This window comes from Anser cygnoides, chromosome 3, assembly GCF_040182565.1.
Source record: "Anser cygnoides isolate HZ-2024a breed goose chromosome 3, Taihu_goose_T2T_genome, whole genome shotgun sequence".
Taxonomy (NCBI): domain Eukaryota; kingdom Metazoa; phylum Chordata; class Aves; order Anseriformes; family Anatidae; genus Anser; species Anser cygnoides.
The window spans coordinates 87,071,464-87,088,695 of record NC_089875.1 but is presented as its reverse complement, the minus strand read 5'-3'; the positions used below and the strand labels follow the sequence as shown (position 1 = coordinate 87,088,695).

Genomic DNA, 17,232 nt, shown 5'->3' with positions numbered 1-17,232 from the left:
CTGGGCACTTTTCCCTTTCAGTAATCTCTGCATAGCTTTTACTTCTGCAGACTTACTCAATTCACCTTTTCTTTTCATGGTTTTGGTAATGCGTTGTGTGGGACTCCACACAGCAGCTTTCCACCTCTGATGCTTTCCCACAGTATGACAGGACCCTTCAGTAAACAGAACATACTGTTTTTAGTTTTTTGCTAATTTATCATACAGTGGGGCCTCTGGCCTCCCTGGGTAGATGCTTTGAAAACGCTGCCTTCTGGTCAGTCTGTGATGTCTTCTTCCTGCTCCCTGGGAGCTGTTTTGTCCTTTGCTAACTGAGCTAACCTATCCTTCCATTGTTTCTTCTTGACTATAAGAGTGACTGTTAAAGTTGAGGATTAGATCTCTGATTTAGCTACAGCGTCTGTGTGTCTGCAGATCCACAGGCCCTCACTTTGTCTGTTTGCGTGTCCTCAGACCCACAGATCACCTTGCTTCTTTGAGGGGTCTGGACAGTGGCTTGGTAAGCAGAGGTCAGGCTCCAACACAGTGCTAGAAGATGTGTCTCTTTGGTAGCATCAGGGCATCCTTCCTTCACGCGGTCTGCCCGTTCAGCAGGATTCCATGTCTGTTTGGGCATGAAGTCCCAGACCATCAGAGGTGAAAGCTGCTCTAAGTACCTGCTCAAATTCTCCCACACGCCTTGCTGCCCTGGAATTGGTTGCCTCGGCGCATTCCTGTGTGACATTCCCAGCTGGCTGGTTAACCTTATGAAGAGCCATAATCAGCACAAACACAAGCAGTATGGTTACCCAGGGTTATTCAAGAAATTGGAGGACCATCGCAACAAGGGAGGAAGCAGAAGATGACTTTCATCATTCCTCCACAAAGTGGCTCCTGGAGAAGAGCAGAAAGGACTAACTGCTGATTGTCTCCACAAAATGGTTCGCAGAATACTGGGATGGCAGCAGTGCAGGGGCCAAATACCAGATTAGGCTCAAGGCCAGTACTTTTATTATAGCTCTTCCAGGCAAAGCAAAATGATAACACAGCACACAGCAACATTAACAACCCCTGGTGTTTGAGGTACAGAAAGAAAGGGGGCAAGCAATGGAGCAAGTGAGGGAACAAATAAATCAATATCCAGAACAGAGAAGTCAACATTGTGACCACCAGCAGCAAGTAACAGGTAAACAGCTGTAAGTTCAGTCTGGCACACACTTAGCAAATCTTTCACTGTCTTGAAACCTCTGAAGTCCCTGTTCAGGAGCCAAAACAGATTGCTGTCGGTGCCTAAGGAACCACACAGCTCATTGTTCACACCATACCACCAAGCAGGACAGGGAAGAGAATAGGAAGAGCAGAAGTGAGAACAACAGGTGGGTCAGGAGAAACATTTTAGTAAGTGAAGGTAAGGGGGGGAAAAATGACCAAGTGATGCGAGGTGGTCCCTTTACCACATCCCAAAAGCAGACATCTCCAGCATGTCTCTGAGCAATGGCTACCTTGGAAGACAACCCCCTGCCCCCCACATATTTATTGCTGAGCATGATGTGTGGAATATCCCTCTGGCCAGCTGAATTCCTCCCAGCCTCACTGCAGGTCATGCTGGGGAGCAGAATAAAAAACAGACAAGGCCTTGATGCTGTGCAAGCACTGTTGGGCAATAGCCAAAACACTGGTGTGTTATCAAGGCTGTTTTAGTCACAGATCCAAAACACAGCACCATAGGGGTTTCTGTGAAAAAAATGAACTGAGTCCCGGCCAGATCCAACAAAAATGAGAAGATGAAGACTGTCGTTCATTTTCTAAGTTTACGCTATTAAATCCTTTGCTTTCAAGGTTACAGGAAAAAAAATCTAAATGTTCTACCTTCCATTGCATATTTATCTTACACAATCAGATCAGTTAGTTAGCTTGTGAGTTGCTCAGATTTTTTTCTAAACAATCGCTGATAGGATACACCATAACACTAACTAGTCAGTGTCCTGCAAGTTAAAAACACTATCTAAAAAGAGAAGGGATAAGTAATTATCTTGCTTAGTGCAAGATAAAAGTGCTTTTTTATACAGACTCTGGAAAGTCCAGACAGATGGAGAGGTCACTGTGGACTGGCACATTAGGGCTAGGTTCACAGAGGGAGTGTAGCATGATGCCAAGCACTGACATGCCTAAATTTTGGGTATGTGGCTTTGGAGTAGAAATGAGAGTAGAAATTGCAGCCCCCTGGTAGAGCTCTAGCTTCTTCATATGGTTGGTGAGGAGCCACAGATGCATGTATCCAAACAGGATGTAAAATAGCCCCAATATTGGGCATGGAGAGTTCTTAAAGCAGCAAGCAAGAAATGCTGGAAAAGTGGTGTCTGAAATTAGGCCTGTACTTCACACCTCCCCCTTCTGTTCTCTCTGATATCCCCACAAGTGAACACACAGCCTTCTTAGGCTAGAAGTGAATCCTGGATCTTTTCAGAAGATAGAAAATCTCCACTTCCCCATGAAGCTGCACTCTAATTTTAACCTTACGAAGCTCAAGTTAGCACACTGAAACAGTGACAGTTTTATATGCACAAAATCTGCCACTGATATGAGATTGCCTGAAATTTAGGCCAACCAAAATTAAGGTGGGAGTTTGAGCTGAAGGGAAAATATTTACATAGCAGGCTAACTCTTCTTTCTTTATTTTTGTGTTCTTGGAAGCTGCTCAGATGGTTTAGAGTGTTAGGGTAAGTAAGCACTGATAGAGTGCCTGGTGGGCACAGCAGCAGAGACAGGGACACATATATTTGTTGTCCTTCCCTGAAATGTAATACATGGGTATCAACTCCATCAAATCAGTGAAGGTCTATAGACAAGAAAGAAATCAAATACTCTGCTGAAGGGGGTGCAGTGTTCTTGAGAAACTGTTCAGTGCACAGGGAATTACTGTGGCACTGATTTCTCTGCACTGTTAAGTATCAGTCTCTTCTGCTATTTTTTTAAAGATCCTTGAAAAAAAATCCTATATATTTTTTCTTCCTTTTTTATGTGTGTAAAATAGCAATTCAGTAACTACCCATTAGGAGTAACCACTCATTTAGAGGAAAAAAGAAAAGAGAGGATGTAAGAAAACTTGGTTAGAAACCATCCCAGAATTTCTGTCCTGGACTGTTGTTGGGGAGTTTGTCTTACTTCTTGTACAGGTACACAGAGCTTGAACTCTGTCTCTTTAGATCCTCAAGCACTATGGCATAATTCATCTATAGCATGCCTGCTGTAGTGTCTTTAGGAGCCAGGGCAGTTGTGAGGCTAACCTGGTATCCAGCAAGCCTACATTTGGTTCCCTGCACCTGTGCAGACGTCTTGCCCAACTCACTCAGCATTTTGGTGGTCCCACTCTGCCTTTAGAAGAGAGATAATCTCACTAGATACAAGTTAGTGTGAATTCCTCAAGGATCATATACTGTCTATTTAGATTAATGAGTGATTATGCTGAAACTTTCTTGATAAATTAATTTTTCCATTAGAGCTAGAATTTCCTCGTATGGTCAGTTTAGGTTGTTTGTTGAAATCGTTCTTGGTCACCTTTTGCAGTTGCGCATCCACAGACCCTAGGCTGAATGCGAGTGACCTGGGGACAGTGGCATAGAGCTGTTTGTCTTCCTGATGAAGCTGTTTCTCAAGCAAGGAATGCAGAAGACAGAGGGGAAATAATCATCTAGCCCTTAGGAGAAGAGTAGCAGGTTGCTTTGTGGAATGAATTACCTAAGCTCTTTAAAAATCCTGTCCAGAGATCTTATCAGAAGGTTAGCTAATGGAAAGCTGTGTTATGTTTTGGCCGTCCTGTGTCGTGTAGACGAGATCTTCTTATTTTTGTGTATCTGTAATATTGAAAACAGGCTCGCACCCATGCACACGCACTCGTTCTTCAAGGAGAGCTGTGCTGAGTAAGGCTTTCCATTGTAATCCTAATCAGATCAGTGAATGAATGTCATCTGTCCCAGCGAACTCAACTGCCCTTTTCAGGAAGGATGCTAACAGCTCGTTCTCATTGGCATCCAGCATTAACTCAGGCAGCAGCAGAGTGCTCGTTCAGTGCATTTAAATTACGAGTTCGCCATTATTTCTTGTAAGAGCAATTACCTTGCCCTTTTTAAAATAATGGAGAGATCGTAATCATACATTAAAAATGATTGCTGAAGAGAAACAAATTAAAAAAGCATGGCAATAGATTTCTCTTTAAGTGCTGTACGATAATTAGTACATTTTTTTAAAAATCTATATAAAAAGCAGTCGAGCTGCATTTGGGCAGGTTGCTTGTTTTTCTGCTTCTTTGTGTGGCAAGCACCTGATAAACAATGAGGATTTGTCTGAGATGTTTAACAAGCTCACTCTTTCTCTTCTTACGAGTTAAAAGCAAACACGAACAAAGCCAGCCTGCTCTTTTAAAGAAACTTCCTGGGAGGAATTTTACTCACAGTCACTGTCTGAAATGTCATCAGGTAAAATGTGCTCCTACTCCGAGTTGCAGCAGTGTGCAGGCAGTATCTGTATAATTGCTAACTGGCAAATGAAATCTGCTTTGTGTTAATGGTTTACTTTGACCCAGTGTCATCACTCTGTTATTATCCTTGAAGCACAAACAATTATTTATGCTGGTCTGCAGTACTGGCAGTTTTAACTTTGGTGTGCAGCAAATAGTTTCTCCCAGCACTGCCAGTGTTTATTTACTAAAGTCTCAGTGTACCTGCTTAACAAAACAGTGAGCCAAATTATTTATGGCGATGCCTGCAACCACATCACTACAGCGATCTGGTCGGCCAGCACTAGGCATGCAGCACACTTAAAGACTCCACATCACAGTCAAGCTCCTGCTACCACTGGAGCCAAGTTGATCTTTGTGAACAACTTGGCACTTGCTGCTGGAGGAGAACTACCTTGGAAGTGGCATTTCGAAGGAAGGGAGGATTCCCAAGGACCAGCAGCTTCCTACTGGATAAATTGGCATAAAACCCATGTAAATGCCAGGATGGCATAAGGCATTTGTGTCATAAGGCATTAAATCCAGATTCCCAGAATGTATGTCCACCATCTCAAAGACTCAGCTGCTCTTACCTCACTGTAGCACTTGGGCAGTGGATGGCTGTTGGGATTTCTGCATGATCTAGATATTAAGAGAGTTCTCCTGCTTTCGATTAATCTGGTTGTATAGAGGAGCAAAGCAACCACATCTTTGATTTTCAGGATAAACTGCAAGGATTCAGATTTTGAAAACAAAGCTATGTAAGTGTGAGGCTTGCTATGCATTTTTCTTTTACCAGAAAATGAAATGAACAGTATCACTTGACTTTGCTGATTGTTAGAAAACTTTGTTTAACATACAACTTAAGATAACACCCATAGCCGTAACTGTGTGAGGCTGAAGGTCCACCTAGCCCAGATCTGTCCTGGTAGTGGCCATAAGCATGAGCCTAGAACAGACTACAAAGAAGTCAGGCATATAAAATACTTCCATTGAGTACTCTCTGACTCTAGCTATTTTTCTGAAGCAAGTATATCACTTCAGCTTATTTAATAATTCTTATTACATTCCTCTTCCATGAACCACAGCCTTCTGGTAAAGCCACATAAACATTTAGCATGCCTAGCACGCTTCTGCAATGAGCCCACTGAGCTCTGCATCTAGCTCCGACCGTCCTGCTGCCACAGCGAGCTTTGCAGCCTTCCTCCCATTACCACCTGGGGTGACTTTGCTTCCGAAAACCTTTTCAGCCACGGTCTGCCTCTGGTCTGGTTAAGAACCACTCAGCAGGAGCAGGGAAAGCAAAGACGAACTTTATGTTGCTTTATGCAAGGCCAGCAAGATTTTGCTTGGCTCCGAAGGTGAGCTGTTGAAATTTCAGTAGTTAGCTGTGTTTATTTTCCATAAAATGAGAGCTCCTTAGGTCAGCTAAGTTGTTCCCCAGCAGCTCTCACAGCACCTTTCATGCTGTAACCATTCTGCTGGTAAAACAGGGGCTGTGTCTTGCTCAGACAGCGTGGTGATCAAGCTGCTGCTGCCTTTAAGGGTGAGGAGCCAGGTCTAAAGCAGTCAGGTGGTTGGTATCCTGTTAAGAAGCATTTTCTAATTAGAAATAGCTTTTTACTCACCTTATTTATAGTTCTGTCGCTTCTCTGTCCCCTCAAACCATCCCGAGATGTATTTTTTATCCTAACTGGCATTTATCATTCTCTGTAACCTTTCATACCTTCATCTTTGTGATTTATCACCTGTATTTTTTTTTTGTGGCTTTTCAACTTCTCCAGAGGGATTGAGCATCCCTGCGTCACTGATGATTCATGTCCACTGTCCCCTTTGTTTTATTAGCCTTAATCAGCTACCGAGTTTGCCAGGATTTTGTATGTTAATAATGTGTAATTAGCAGCTCTGGAAGGCACCAGGGATCATAATTTAAAGCGACACGGTAAAAATGATGTTTGTGCGCAGGATTGCCTTTTGAAGTGGTGCAGTGGGTGGCAATTTGCCACACTCGTGTATTTTTAGGCTAACAGCTGCTTTCTCAACGCCTCCAGGGGCGAGACGGCGCTGCTCTGCTGGGCCCAGCGAATCCCCAGCGCCTGCGGGCTTGGTAGAGCTGCTTGGTGCCGTGGCAAGGGGACTGCAGTAACTCGCTGCTGGCAGCGAAACCTGGTGCAGAACCAGGGGACCGCTGCCTTGCCATAAGCAGGGGTTGGTGGTGGCCTTCCTCTGCGCGAGGCAGTGCCCCGTGGAGACTTTTCAAGGGGAAGCTCTTGGCTTGCAAGTGGGCTGGGGTCCTGCCTGTGTATGAAGCTCCCAGCTTCCTCTGAGCACGGCACCATTTGCCTTCCTCAGCCCCTGCACTCTGTCAGCAGTAGGGTGTTTGTTATGTGAGACGAGGATTTTCATATCCCCACCCATTGAGTTAGTGTCTTTGCACGTGGCCCAGATCTGTGAAGACCTTCTCTGCTTATAAAGGTAAGGCCAAAGGTGGGATGTGTTTGGGACATCGGGCACCTTGCATGTGTTACCCAGAAAGACAGTGGTGCCCAACTCCTACCACACACCAAAGGAAGATTGATGAGTCCTTGTGGTTGTGGTACCAGAGATCCATGTTTCTCAAAAATCTCTTAAGAAACTACCGTACTAAAGTATATTTTCCTCAAATTTTATAGGGCTATTATACATTTTAATTTTTTTTTTTCATATTTGAATATTTTGGGATCATATGTTTTCATTGCAGCGATTAACAGGAAAACTCGATTTGCAATTTTACTGCTGCTTTATTTAAAAGTAAGATGCTTCTCTCCACCCCGCATTAAAGCATGACAGTGTCAATAGCATTTTAGTATGTTTTGTAATGCAGATATTTCAAAGCATGGGGGAAGTTTCTTCTAGCTGATCATCTCTTCTGGTTGTTAGAATTTCGGAATGACTGAATAGCTTGGGGTTTGTGCTCTTTCCATCATGCTCTTAGTTAAGCTCATTGTTTAACCTTCAGGTTTCTTTCAGTAAGTTAATCCAGCTTTGATCCTGTCTGCAAAAATGTGGAAAAAAAAACTATGAGCACTTCTGGAAGTAAAAGTTGATATAACTAGCACTTGCAGAAAGCTTTTAATGATTACTTTACGGAGGTTAAGGTAAGCACATGTTCACAGATACTGGTGCAGAGTCACAAAGCCATTGTCAGAGCAAGAAATGCAGCTCTGCTTCTTAGCATGCCATTTTCCAGTTGTGAGTCCCTATCCTGTTTTTCTTAATTAAGAAACAAAACAGAGCTCGAGAACGGTGATGTGAGGTGATGGCTCACCCGAGCAGAGTCTTCTCTCGGACACTGCTGGGACAAACAGGTCACAGGGGATTCAGGAGAACTGCGTGTGTTCTTCAGAGGAAAGGGTGCTCTTGGTGGGCATTGAAAATGATGTCTGTCTTGAGCCATGCTGCTGCAGAAATACTTGCAATAGCTGCCTGGGTGGCTGCTTATGGTTTGCTGGGTTGTAATGAGCAGCTTAAACCAATTTGAACCTGCCCTGATACTAGAAGGGTTCTTCTCTGTCTTCTGTGGGTTGTACTTGTCCAGTGCTGCCCTACCTTCAGCTGCACAATAGTGTGACGCACCTGTAGATGAACCCAGTGGAGAAAAACAAGGTTATTTCTCAGATCAGGCGCTGTCTTCACATGTGGTTGCTTATCTAGCTCATGTCCCTCATGGCTTTTCGTCTGCTGTAGCAAAGCCAGGCTGCATCTTCCTCAGATTTAACAGCAGCCGTGCAGTTTTCAGGTCTTGTTCTTAGAGATCAAGGGCTTAATTGAACACCTTGTGGCAGAGCTTCAGTATTGCTGAATTTACTACTCATTTACTACTGCATCATTGCTGAATTTATTACTCATTTAGGTATTTAATGAGCACGTAGTTCTCTTTTCAGCCCCATGACATTGTTTGGGTTGCTTCCAGTACTGGTTCAGTTTTTGCTATGGCCTGCCTGTTTTATTTGGATTTACTTTGCGGCAATTAATTTATGTTAATTATGTTCAGTTTATGTGTGAATTTATGTTAAATTAGAAATTAGCATCAGTTCATCACCTTTAATGATTTTAATTGATGTAAATATGTCTGTTTCCTCTGTTTAATTGTATGTTTAATTTCAAAGCTAGGCAGAATGGACCACACCTAAAATTAACAAAGAGGGAGCTTAAAACTGTGTCTAATATCTTTACATGTTGGCATTTTAAAATGAAATAGTGATAGTTCTGTGCTCATAATGATAAGCGGCATCCGTCTGCAAAGCCTGTTTTCCTGTCCATGCAGCTGATCATTGCAGGAGATTCTACCTTCCTTTGCTCCAGAGCGGCTTTATTCCTACAAATGCTTCATTCCCCTGGCAGTGAAAGCAAATAAACTTAACTCTTCCTGTAAAGCAAAGTGAGTAGGTGGCGTTCACTGGAAATTAGGCATCACGCTTGGAAAAAAACATGGAACTGAAAAACAGACAGAAGAAGTGCATGTGCTCTCTCTCAGCCTATATTGAAGGGCGCAGTAGACGAAGTCTTGGAATACTGGCCTGCCACCCGGGTATAGCAAAGCAACATGCCATCTTTTAAGAAGGCAATGGCAAAAAGTCATCTTAAGGTTTGCTCCTTCTGGTTATGTCAGCTAATACATCTGAGGCCTTATGAACACCACGGGCTTCTGCTGACCTCTCTGCATCTTTGAGAGCAGATGGCTTTCATATAGACTTTGGACTGGGAAAGCACGTAGCACGAAGTATGGCTTTTTCTAGGCTCAAGGTACTTGACTGACTGCAGCTGCAAAGTGACACTTTGCTGGGACAGTGGCGTTCACACCGGTGGAGCAGTACGCCAGTGTGGAAGTGCTAGGAAAGTGGCTTTGGCTAGTGCACCATAAAGGTTTTGAGAGAAATTCTGTGCATCTGCGGGATGATAATGGATCTTGTGGGAGTTGCAATGGTGACTGTGTATTTTCTGTCTGAATGATCTTTTATTTTAGGTTGGTGGAAGGAAAAATAGAGAACGGAGGGAGGTAAAGTCTCTATCTGCAAGCACACACTTTCCTTTCAAAAGCAGAAGTGGAAGGAGACAAGCGGGCAAAGCAGTTGCTACTAGGGGAAAATTGAGATCCAATTTCAGGGAAGGCACCTTACACTTTAACAATGAGAAATGAGCTCTCAAAAAGCAACAAGATCAGAGGATAGGAGCCAAAGAAGTGCTGACTTTAGGGGTCAGGGGCATTGTGAACAACTGTTACGCAGGTGGAAGGTATGTGGAGGCACAGGGACTACCTGTTACTGTTCTGTATTGAAAGCATGTATGTGCATAGTCCGTATTTAAAGAATTATCTCTTGTTGAATGCTTTTAAGTTAAGCATAACTACTAATCTTAGATGTTTAGGGATAATTGCTATGTAATGGTGAACACACCTGAAATTTCCCAACATTTACAGAGTATTTTACATGTCAGAAGTGGTTAAATAGGGATTAATATTTCCACTTTATGGTTATGTGGAGGAGAAAAGGAATCTGAGCTGGGTGCTTTATTGTTTGCTGGTGGTCATAGAGGAAATATTTACCAAACCACTAAGAGAATCCGTAACTTCCTGGCTTCTCACTGTGTGCCAAATCCATTTGCTAAACAGTGCTCTGTTTTCATCGTTTCACCTTCAAAACCGAAAACCGTCAGCTCATCTGGTGATAGAAGAGTAGCAAGTGTCCAGTGCAATAAACAAATTGATAAAAGTAGTAGTAACACTTTGAGATCAAAACCTGTTCTTAAGCAGTTAAAACACAAAGGGGACAATTGTGATAATAAAGCTTTTTTAAAAAAAAAAAATCTATAAAACAAGATTCCTTATGGTAATATTTTATATTTAAGTATGTGGTTGTCCAAGGCTGAGATATGCTTGCTGATTTCAAAGGATAGAGTAGTAATGAAGTCTTCTGTTCCACCACAGGAGAACTATGGAGTTCAGTTGCCTTAGAATTTCTCCTTAGAGGTTTCCATGTTAGTATTTTGTGCGCTAAAATGCAAGTTGAAAACGTCATTGGAAACTTACTTGCATTGTTTGGCACTTAACTACCTTTAAAATATTCCCACAATAGATTTCTTGTTCATGCAAATCCATGTTTATATTTTTCTGTCAAATAAAGTAGTGAAAGGTGTTTTAATTAAAGCATCTACATGTTTTACTTTGCCATCAGAGTTGCTGATATTACTACCTTTTAGAATAGCTGTTAGGTTTGCATAGGACAATGCAGGTAAGTACCAGTATTTTCCTGAGCATTATTGCATATCACCCTTTACTCTGACACATGATGTGGGAAGATCAAGCAGGAAAACCTGAATACAAATGTTCTCATCTTTTTTTTTTCCCCTCTAGGATTATGATGGCTTTTTTGAATCAAAGGAGAGCAACACTGTCTTCTCCTTTCTTGGACTGAAACCTAATTTAGCATCAAAGGTCAGTGTCATATGGCAGGCTTTTCATGGGATTCTTGAAATATTGAGACTGAGCTGTCCTTGAACTGAATGAACTCACTGTGACCAGCTATGCACTATAGCTGTCCGTACATATCAATATCATGTTAATGAGGTAACTGAAACAATTGCAACGTAAAGCATTTTGTAAAGCAAAGTGACACTAAGCATATACATGAGGTAAGTTGAGACTGCAGGTAAATAATGTTTAATGAGTACATTTTGCTGCACATTATAGTAAATTGAAAGCAACTGACATACTTAACAGGACAGAGCTAGGGTCTCAATCACTGGAATATCCAGAGTTTGTGTCACCAAAATACGATCATGCTGGACCAGCCTGGTTTAGTGGCCCAACCAGGACAGCATTTGTTCATTATGCAGTATTATTTTTTTAAATGCTGAAATGATGGAGCAGACAGGAGTTGCAGCAACTTTTTGGATAAGAATTAAATTTTAAAGAATACATATATGCAAATCAGAAAAGAATTTGAAATTAAGCCAGTTAACATCTTTCTGCGAGGACAGTGAAATAGATGAGCTTTTATTGCCGTATGGAAGCCTGAATGATCCTGGACACTTGTTCAAGAGGCTGTATGGTGCCCCTTTGGGCAGTAGATCAGACACGTAGGAGATTATTTTTTTCCCTTTGCTACTGTAGGTATAGCTATGTTGGGTAGCAGTGCTGTTTCAGGCCTAGATGGTAGTTCTTGGCTATCTAGAGAGTTACTTCTGCCAGCAATTCATTTATTTCTGGATCCCCTGGGGAAGAGGAGTAGGAAGGAAAGTCAGCAGGGAACCACAAAAACAGGTTATTTTTGCAGTCTGCCTTGCTTTGGTGCTTGAACAATTAGTCCTAAGAAAAAGGTGCTGTTCTGCTGCAGTCAGAAGTAGCAACTTCTGTGCATCTGTGTTCCTTGGAAAGAATCTGCTGTAGTCCTGGAGGGTTGTCTGTACAAACTTGGCCACGTTGCTGCACCAGTCTGGTACTCTTGCAGAGGGATGTGTCCTTAGCTGCTATGTGAATGTGTGAAAGTCACAGATGCAGAAGATGAAAATGTATTCATAGCATTAATGATCTTTTTTTATTTATTCTTATTTTTCTTTTAAATAGGAGTCGTAACCCTAAAAAACCTATCTGAACTATCAACAACCGCATCTTCTGGATGAATGACCCTGTTCTTCAGCACACGACAGCTTCACTTATGGATCACTGTGATAGAGCAAACACGCATCCTTAGTAGTAGTCTGCTTGCCATGAGACGGTGCTCTCCAACAATATGGAGTTAATAACATGTATATGGAATAGGATTAAGTCTGGGCTACTGATCTTCCTTTTTAAAATATTCATTGTTGGTGTTTCACTTTTGTCTTTGGATTGCTTTTGCAGCTGGCACTGATATTCTAATAGACACATGTTTAAAGATACGAAGTGGAAGTGTGGGGCTCTGTCATTCATCGGTATACTCACAGTCAGGTTCCTTACCTTTTTTAATCCTTCCAGCTACTGTTGTTGAAGTTAGCTCGTCATGACAGTTAAAGTGCTGGTGATTATTAGAATTTTTGTGCTAGCTATCATTCAGAGGGAAAAAACTGTTGATCTTAAGATCTCAGTCCAAGCCAATAACTGCCGTATTTTTGCTATACATTTATTTATTGTTATGTTTATGCTAGATCATGTTTATTGTAAGAAACACGGGTTGCTAACCTTTTTCATGAAACCTTGATTTGCCTCATGATGCACATTCCAACTGGTTGTTTGAAAACAGTTGTTATTGTGGAGGGGGTGCCAAAGTGAAATATTTTGACATGGTTCCTTTTCCAAATGAAGGTGAAAGGCAGGTGAAAACACTTGGTGGACTTATACTTGGTAGGTCAGAAGAGGTCTTATAGCTAAAGATTACATTGGTATTTCTTTACTGAGAAGGACTTAACGCCCAAAATTGGAACTTTGTAATTGGACTGTCTTAAAATGAATTTTTGCCAAAACTTTGAGTCAATTTTTAATAAAACACAGCTCCACCATTAGACACAAGAAAGTCAGAAGGACAACCAATTATGTGGGAAAGCTTCTTTGCAATGCCAAGCCTCTGACTGTGGCTTGAAGGAAGCCCAGCTGCTTGTAAAAAGTGTCAGAAAGCAGCTCTGTCTGTGTAACAAATCACATGTTCTATTAAAATGAGTAACCGTGGCATCCTAGTCAGGTTAGTTGGAAAGGACAACTGGAGATCATCTGGTCCAGCCTTGTCAAAAACAGGGCTGACACCAACACTAGCTGAGGTCAGTTGTGAGGTTGTTTAGCAGTGTGTTAGAAACATCCAGAGGTGGAGATCTTGTAACCTGTGCTGATGCTGCAGTACTCTCCTAGTGTCAAGCATGCACTCCCAGGTTGTAATCTGTGGCTGTTGCCTTTCCTATATTTTCTGTCACTCACAGGAAGAGTTTGGCACCATCCTTTTTGTGCCCTCAAGATAGTTGTAGGGTATTATTAGATCACCTCTTAGCCTTCTTGTGCCAGACTAAACAAGAATAGCTTCATTAAGTTCTGTTTGTAGGTTCTGCTTTAGGAACCTGGCTGCTTTGGTGTGGTAGAGGGCTACTCTCTCCAGTTTCCTCACATCCCTCTTGAACTGGAGAAAGGTCCCCAAAGTGGGCGCAGTATTTTGGATGTGGCCTCATCTGAGTAGAGGGGGATAACAACTTTGCTCAGCCTGCAGGCCACACTTGTCTTGAGATAGTCCACTGCATTTTCCCCCTCTTTGAAGCAAGTGCACTGCTGGTTTATGACCAGCCTGGCTTTCACCAAAACCCCAGTCCCTTTCAGCAAGGGTATTACTCTGTCAGTCACTTCCCAACCTTTACTGATGCCTCACCACCCCCAAGGACAGAGCTTTGCACTTGCCCTTTTCAAACTTCATGAGGTTTCTGTTGTCCCAGCCTTCCTGGCTATTGAGATCCTCTGGACTGAAGCTTTGTCAGCTGTTATCAACCACTCTCCCAAGTTCAGCCTTGTTCGCAGATTTGCTGAGGGTACATGCTAGGTCACCATCCAAGTCCCTGCCAAAGATGCTGAACAACAGGTGAGCTGTTGCCTCTCAGATTTTGGACAAGAGCTGACTCAAGACTAAGAGGTATGACATGAGCAGTGTTCATGACTACTAGTTTCTGGGGTAAAGAACAGGTTACCTTCCTGTTGGTGTTGTCTCAGCTACAAGCTGCTTAGTTGACTTTTTTCTTTAGTATAAAGGGAATACCTATATGAATTTTCCCTTTAGTATAAAGGCAAGAAAGCTTTGAAAAAGGAGATGTTAAGTTTTAAAAGATGTCCATCCACCGATCAATTTCCCTTCAGATCCTCTGGTGCCTCCTCAACTCAGTTAAAGGAACTAGATGGAGCAAGAGCACGCACAGATTTCAAGTCCATGGTTGCATTTACTAGTCAAAATCTTCGTTAGAGCACCTTCTCTAGAGGACTCCTTAATGGGAGTTGATAATGTGCATATATATGTGTGTATGTATGTGTATACAAGTATATGTATATGCATTTTTAGGAAGTATGTTGTATGTAGTAAGTTATTGTGATATTCTTGTCACCATTCCCATACTTTGATGAGACTTGAACCTCACTCTAGGAAGGGAATGTGACAGGAGGTGGAGCTGTACATTAACAGGTTATATATAATATTCCTAAAAAAAAAAGTTAAAGAAAAATATTTAACTTTGAAAAAGAATACAGATACAAATTTACATGATTATGCAGTTAATTACAGAGAAGCCATCCTGGATTTATCATGTACTTGATAACGTTGTAAACTTAGAAAACTGCCTGAAGTCCCAGTTTCGAAAAACTCACATAAGTGGGTAAGTGTATCCGCTGGAGTAATCCTGGGTGGAATCCCAGGCTTACTGATGCGGAAGGCAAAATCACACTGATTTCTCCAGGGATGAAATTAGTTTCACAAAACTCCTCTTGAATTTTGATAGTCGTAAAATTGAAGTCTCCAGTTCAGTGGAGAGCAAGTTCTGCTGCAGCTGTTGGGCAACAGTGACGTGTTTCAGAGCATGCATGTGGGTGACATTGGCCGTGCGGAGGACAGCACTAGCTCCAAGCACATCCTGCTTGCTCGCATGGATCGGCAGTGGAAGTCCGACGGAGTGTTTGCTTTTGAATTGTACGTGGCTAGCTTAAAAAAAAGAGTCTACATGTTGCTTGAGCGTGAATTGTGTCTGTTGTGGAACAGCCTTATTTTTGTAATGAAACCAAGCAGAGTTCTAGTTTGTTACACAAGATGATCTGGAATTTTTTAACCAGTTTTGTAATAATGAAATGTTCGGGTAACAGAAAAGTTCTGTGGAAACGAGCCATTTATTGAAAGAAATAGCATATTCCTAACGTTGTGTAAAATACTTGGTATAAAGGTGTGCTTGAGAACCAAATGATCCCAATTTTTAGTTAAGATTTGTACATACCCCGCTCTTTAGAAGGGAGAGCAGTGTGAATTAAATTTTAATCTTTGTACCTAGCTAAAGTTGCTGCCTGGGCTTATGTGCGCCCACGCGCTCACTGTACCAGTGGCTTTGACAGAGATGTTCTTGTTGGTGCCACACACCACTGGATAGTGCCTTGCCAGAAGGAGGACTGGCGCAGGAGTAGCGCAGGATCTTCTCAGATGTGCTTGACTTTGAACTCAGAAAGAGGTAGTTTCTATTATTACTATTTTTTTTAATAATGCAGTAAACTGATGTTGGTGAGTCAAAAGACACGCGCTTTGTAGGGCAGAAACAGTTTTTGCTGAGTCTTCTAAACTCTTGATTTTTCTTAGTATGGCTTTCTCTCTTTTATTATTTTATTGACTGTTTATAATCAAACCTTCCAAGGAAGTGGACATGGAGTAAAAAGCCCCTAAATCCATCTTTATGCTTTAAAATAGCCATCTTATTCAGGTGTTGAGCGGCCCAAGTGCCATCACTGAAATGGAGTTGCCAAGCTCTCAGCAGATTTCTTGGTCATCCCTCCCTGCCCCTGCCCCCAGTCAGGCCGTTTATTCAGGGAGTCCAGTTATTCTTGGACTACCGTGCTTCCGAAGTAGGAGCCTGAGATTTGAGGCACGAGAACTGCTTCACAGCAGTGTAAGAGCGGGGTCTTCACCAGCTAGTGCCAAATCCCGTCAGACTTAGGGGACTTGTCCACCGGTTTCACTGGATCCTCACGTGCACGGCGCGAGGAGGAGGGACCCCCGGGTACCCGCCCTGTGCGGTGAGCAGGAGTGGCAGACACAGGGTTAAGTGTCTCGTTTGCAGCACCCTCAGCAGCGGTCCTCACACCGGCCCTTTGGCTTGTGGCATCTTACGTGAAATCACACCACTCCCCCCGCAGCACGGCCTGGCCTTCGCTCCCTAAGGGATCTGGGAGGGGAAACAGAGAACAGCTTCCCGGGAGCATCCCTTCAGCCCGGGCAGATCCAGCGCACTCCCTTCTTTGCCTCTTCCTAACGTGCTTCGTCCCGTCCTGCGCAGACCTGTGCTCAGAGCTTCTCCCAACCATTCCTGACGTCCCCGTGACGCGGCAGATGCAGACCTGGTGTTCCCCTCCCCAGCCTCAATGTTTCGTATCTCGGCGGGGGAGGGAGCACGCTGCATCCCAGACTGTGTACGCGTGGAGTCTTAAATTATGTGTTCAAGCCGTGTTCATCGAATAAAAAATGTTACTCAGACAAGACGTTCGGGCGGTGTTGTTTGTGCCACAGGAAATGGTGACAAAATCCAGGTCTTTCTCCTTGCTGCAGCTCCCTCTGGTGCCAGCCCGGTTCGTCGGCAGATGAAAGCACCTCAAAGCCAGGCACCTCGGAGGCTGAGCCTGGCTCTGTATGGTGCTGAGCAGCTTCAGTCCGTGGTGGCTTAGCAGGAGCTGTGGCCTGCAGGGCACCTGCGGAGTTAGGGTCTAGGTCCTCCCCAGGGGATCAGCAGGAAGGGAGAAGAAAAAAAAGTGTGACTTCTTGTCTTCTGTGTTTGTACTTGGGTGAGTTAATAAATGCTGTGGGAATAAAGGATGGATCCTGTGGGGTGTTTGGGCAGTGTTTTCCAGTCGTCCCCTTCAGTTCTAGCTGCACACATCTGTGTCTGAGAGAGGCCCCTTACCTCCCAGGGAAACCACGAACTCCCGGTCATGATTCATTAAATCCCTGTGCAATATTCAAAAGCCAAAGGAGTCGTGTTTTAGAAATAATGCAGTTAGTTTAGTTTATTTTATTGTATTTAGAAATAGTTCC

General features: G+C 43.0%; 1 protein-coding gene across 2 annotated transcripts in view; it reads left to right on the top strand.

Moving 5' to 3' along the window:
- SH3BGRL2 (SH3 domain binding glutamate rich protein like 2) overlaps window positions 1-16,680 on the top strand; it is a 42,717-nt gene extending 26,037 nt beyond the window's left edge. For both annotated transcript variants that reach the window (XM_066994624.1, XM_048052503.2), the window contains exons 3-4: window positions 10,866-10,946; window positions 12,078-16,680. In XM_066994624.1, coding sequence (XP_066850725.1) covers window positions 10,866-10,926 — 61 coding nt within the window. In that variant the 3' untranslated portion in view covers window positions 10,927-10,946; window positions 12,078-16,680. The remainder of the gene's footprint in view (window positions 1-10,865; window positions 10,947-12,077) is intronic.
- Window positions 16,681-17,232: the final 552 nt, after the last annotated feature.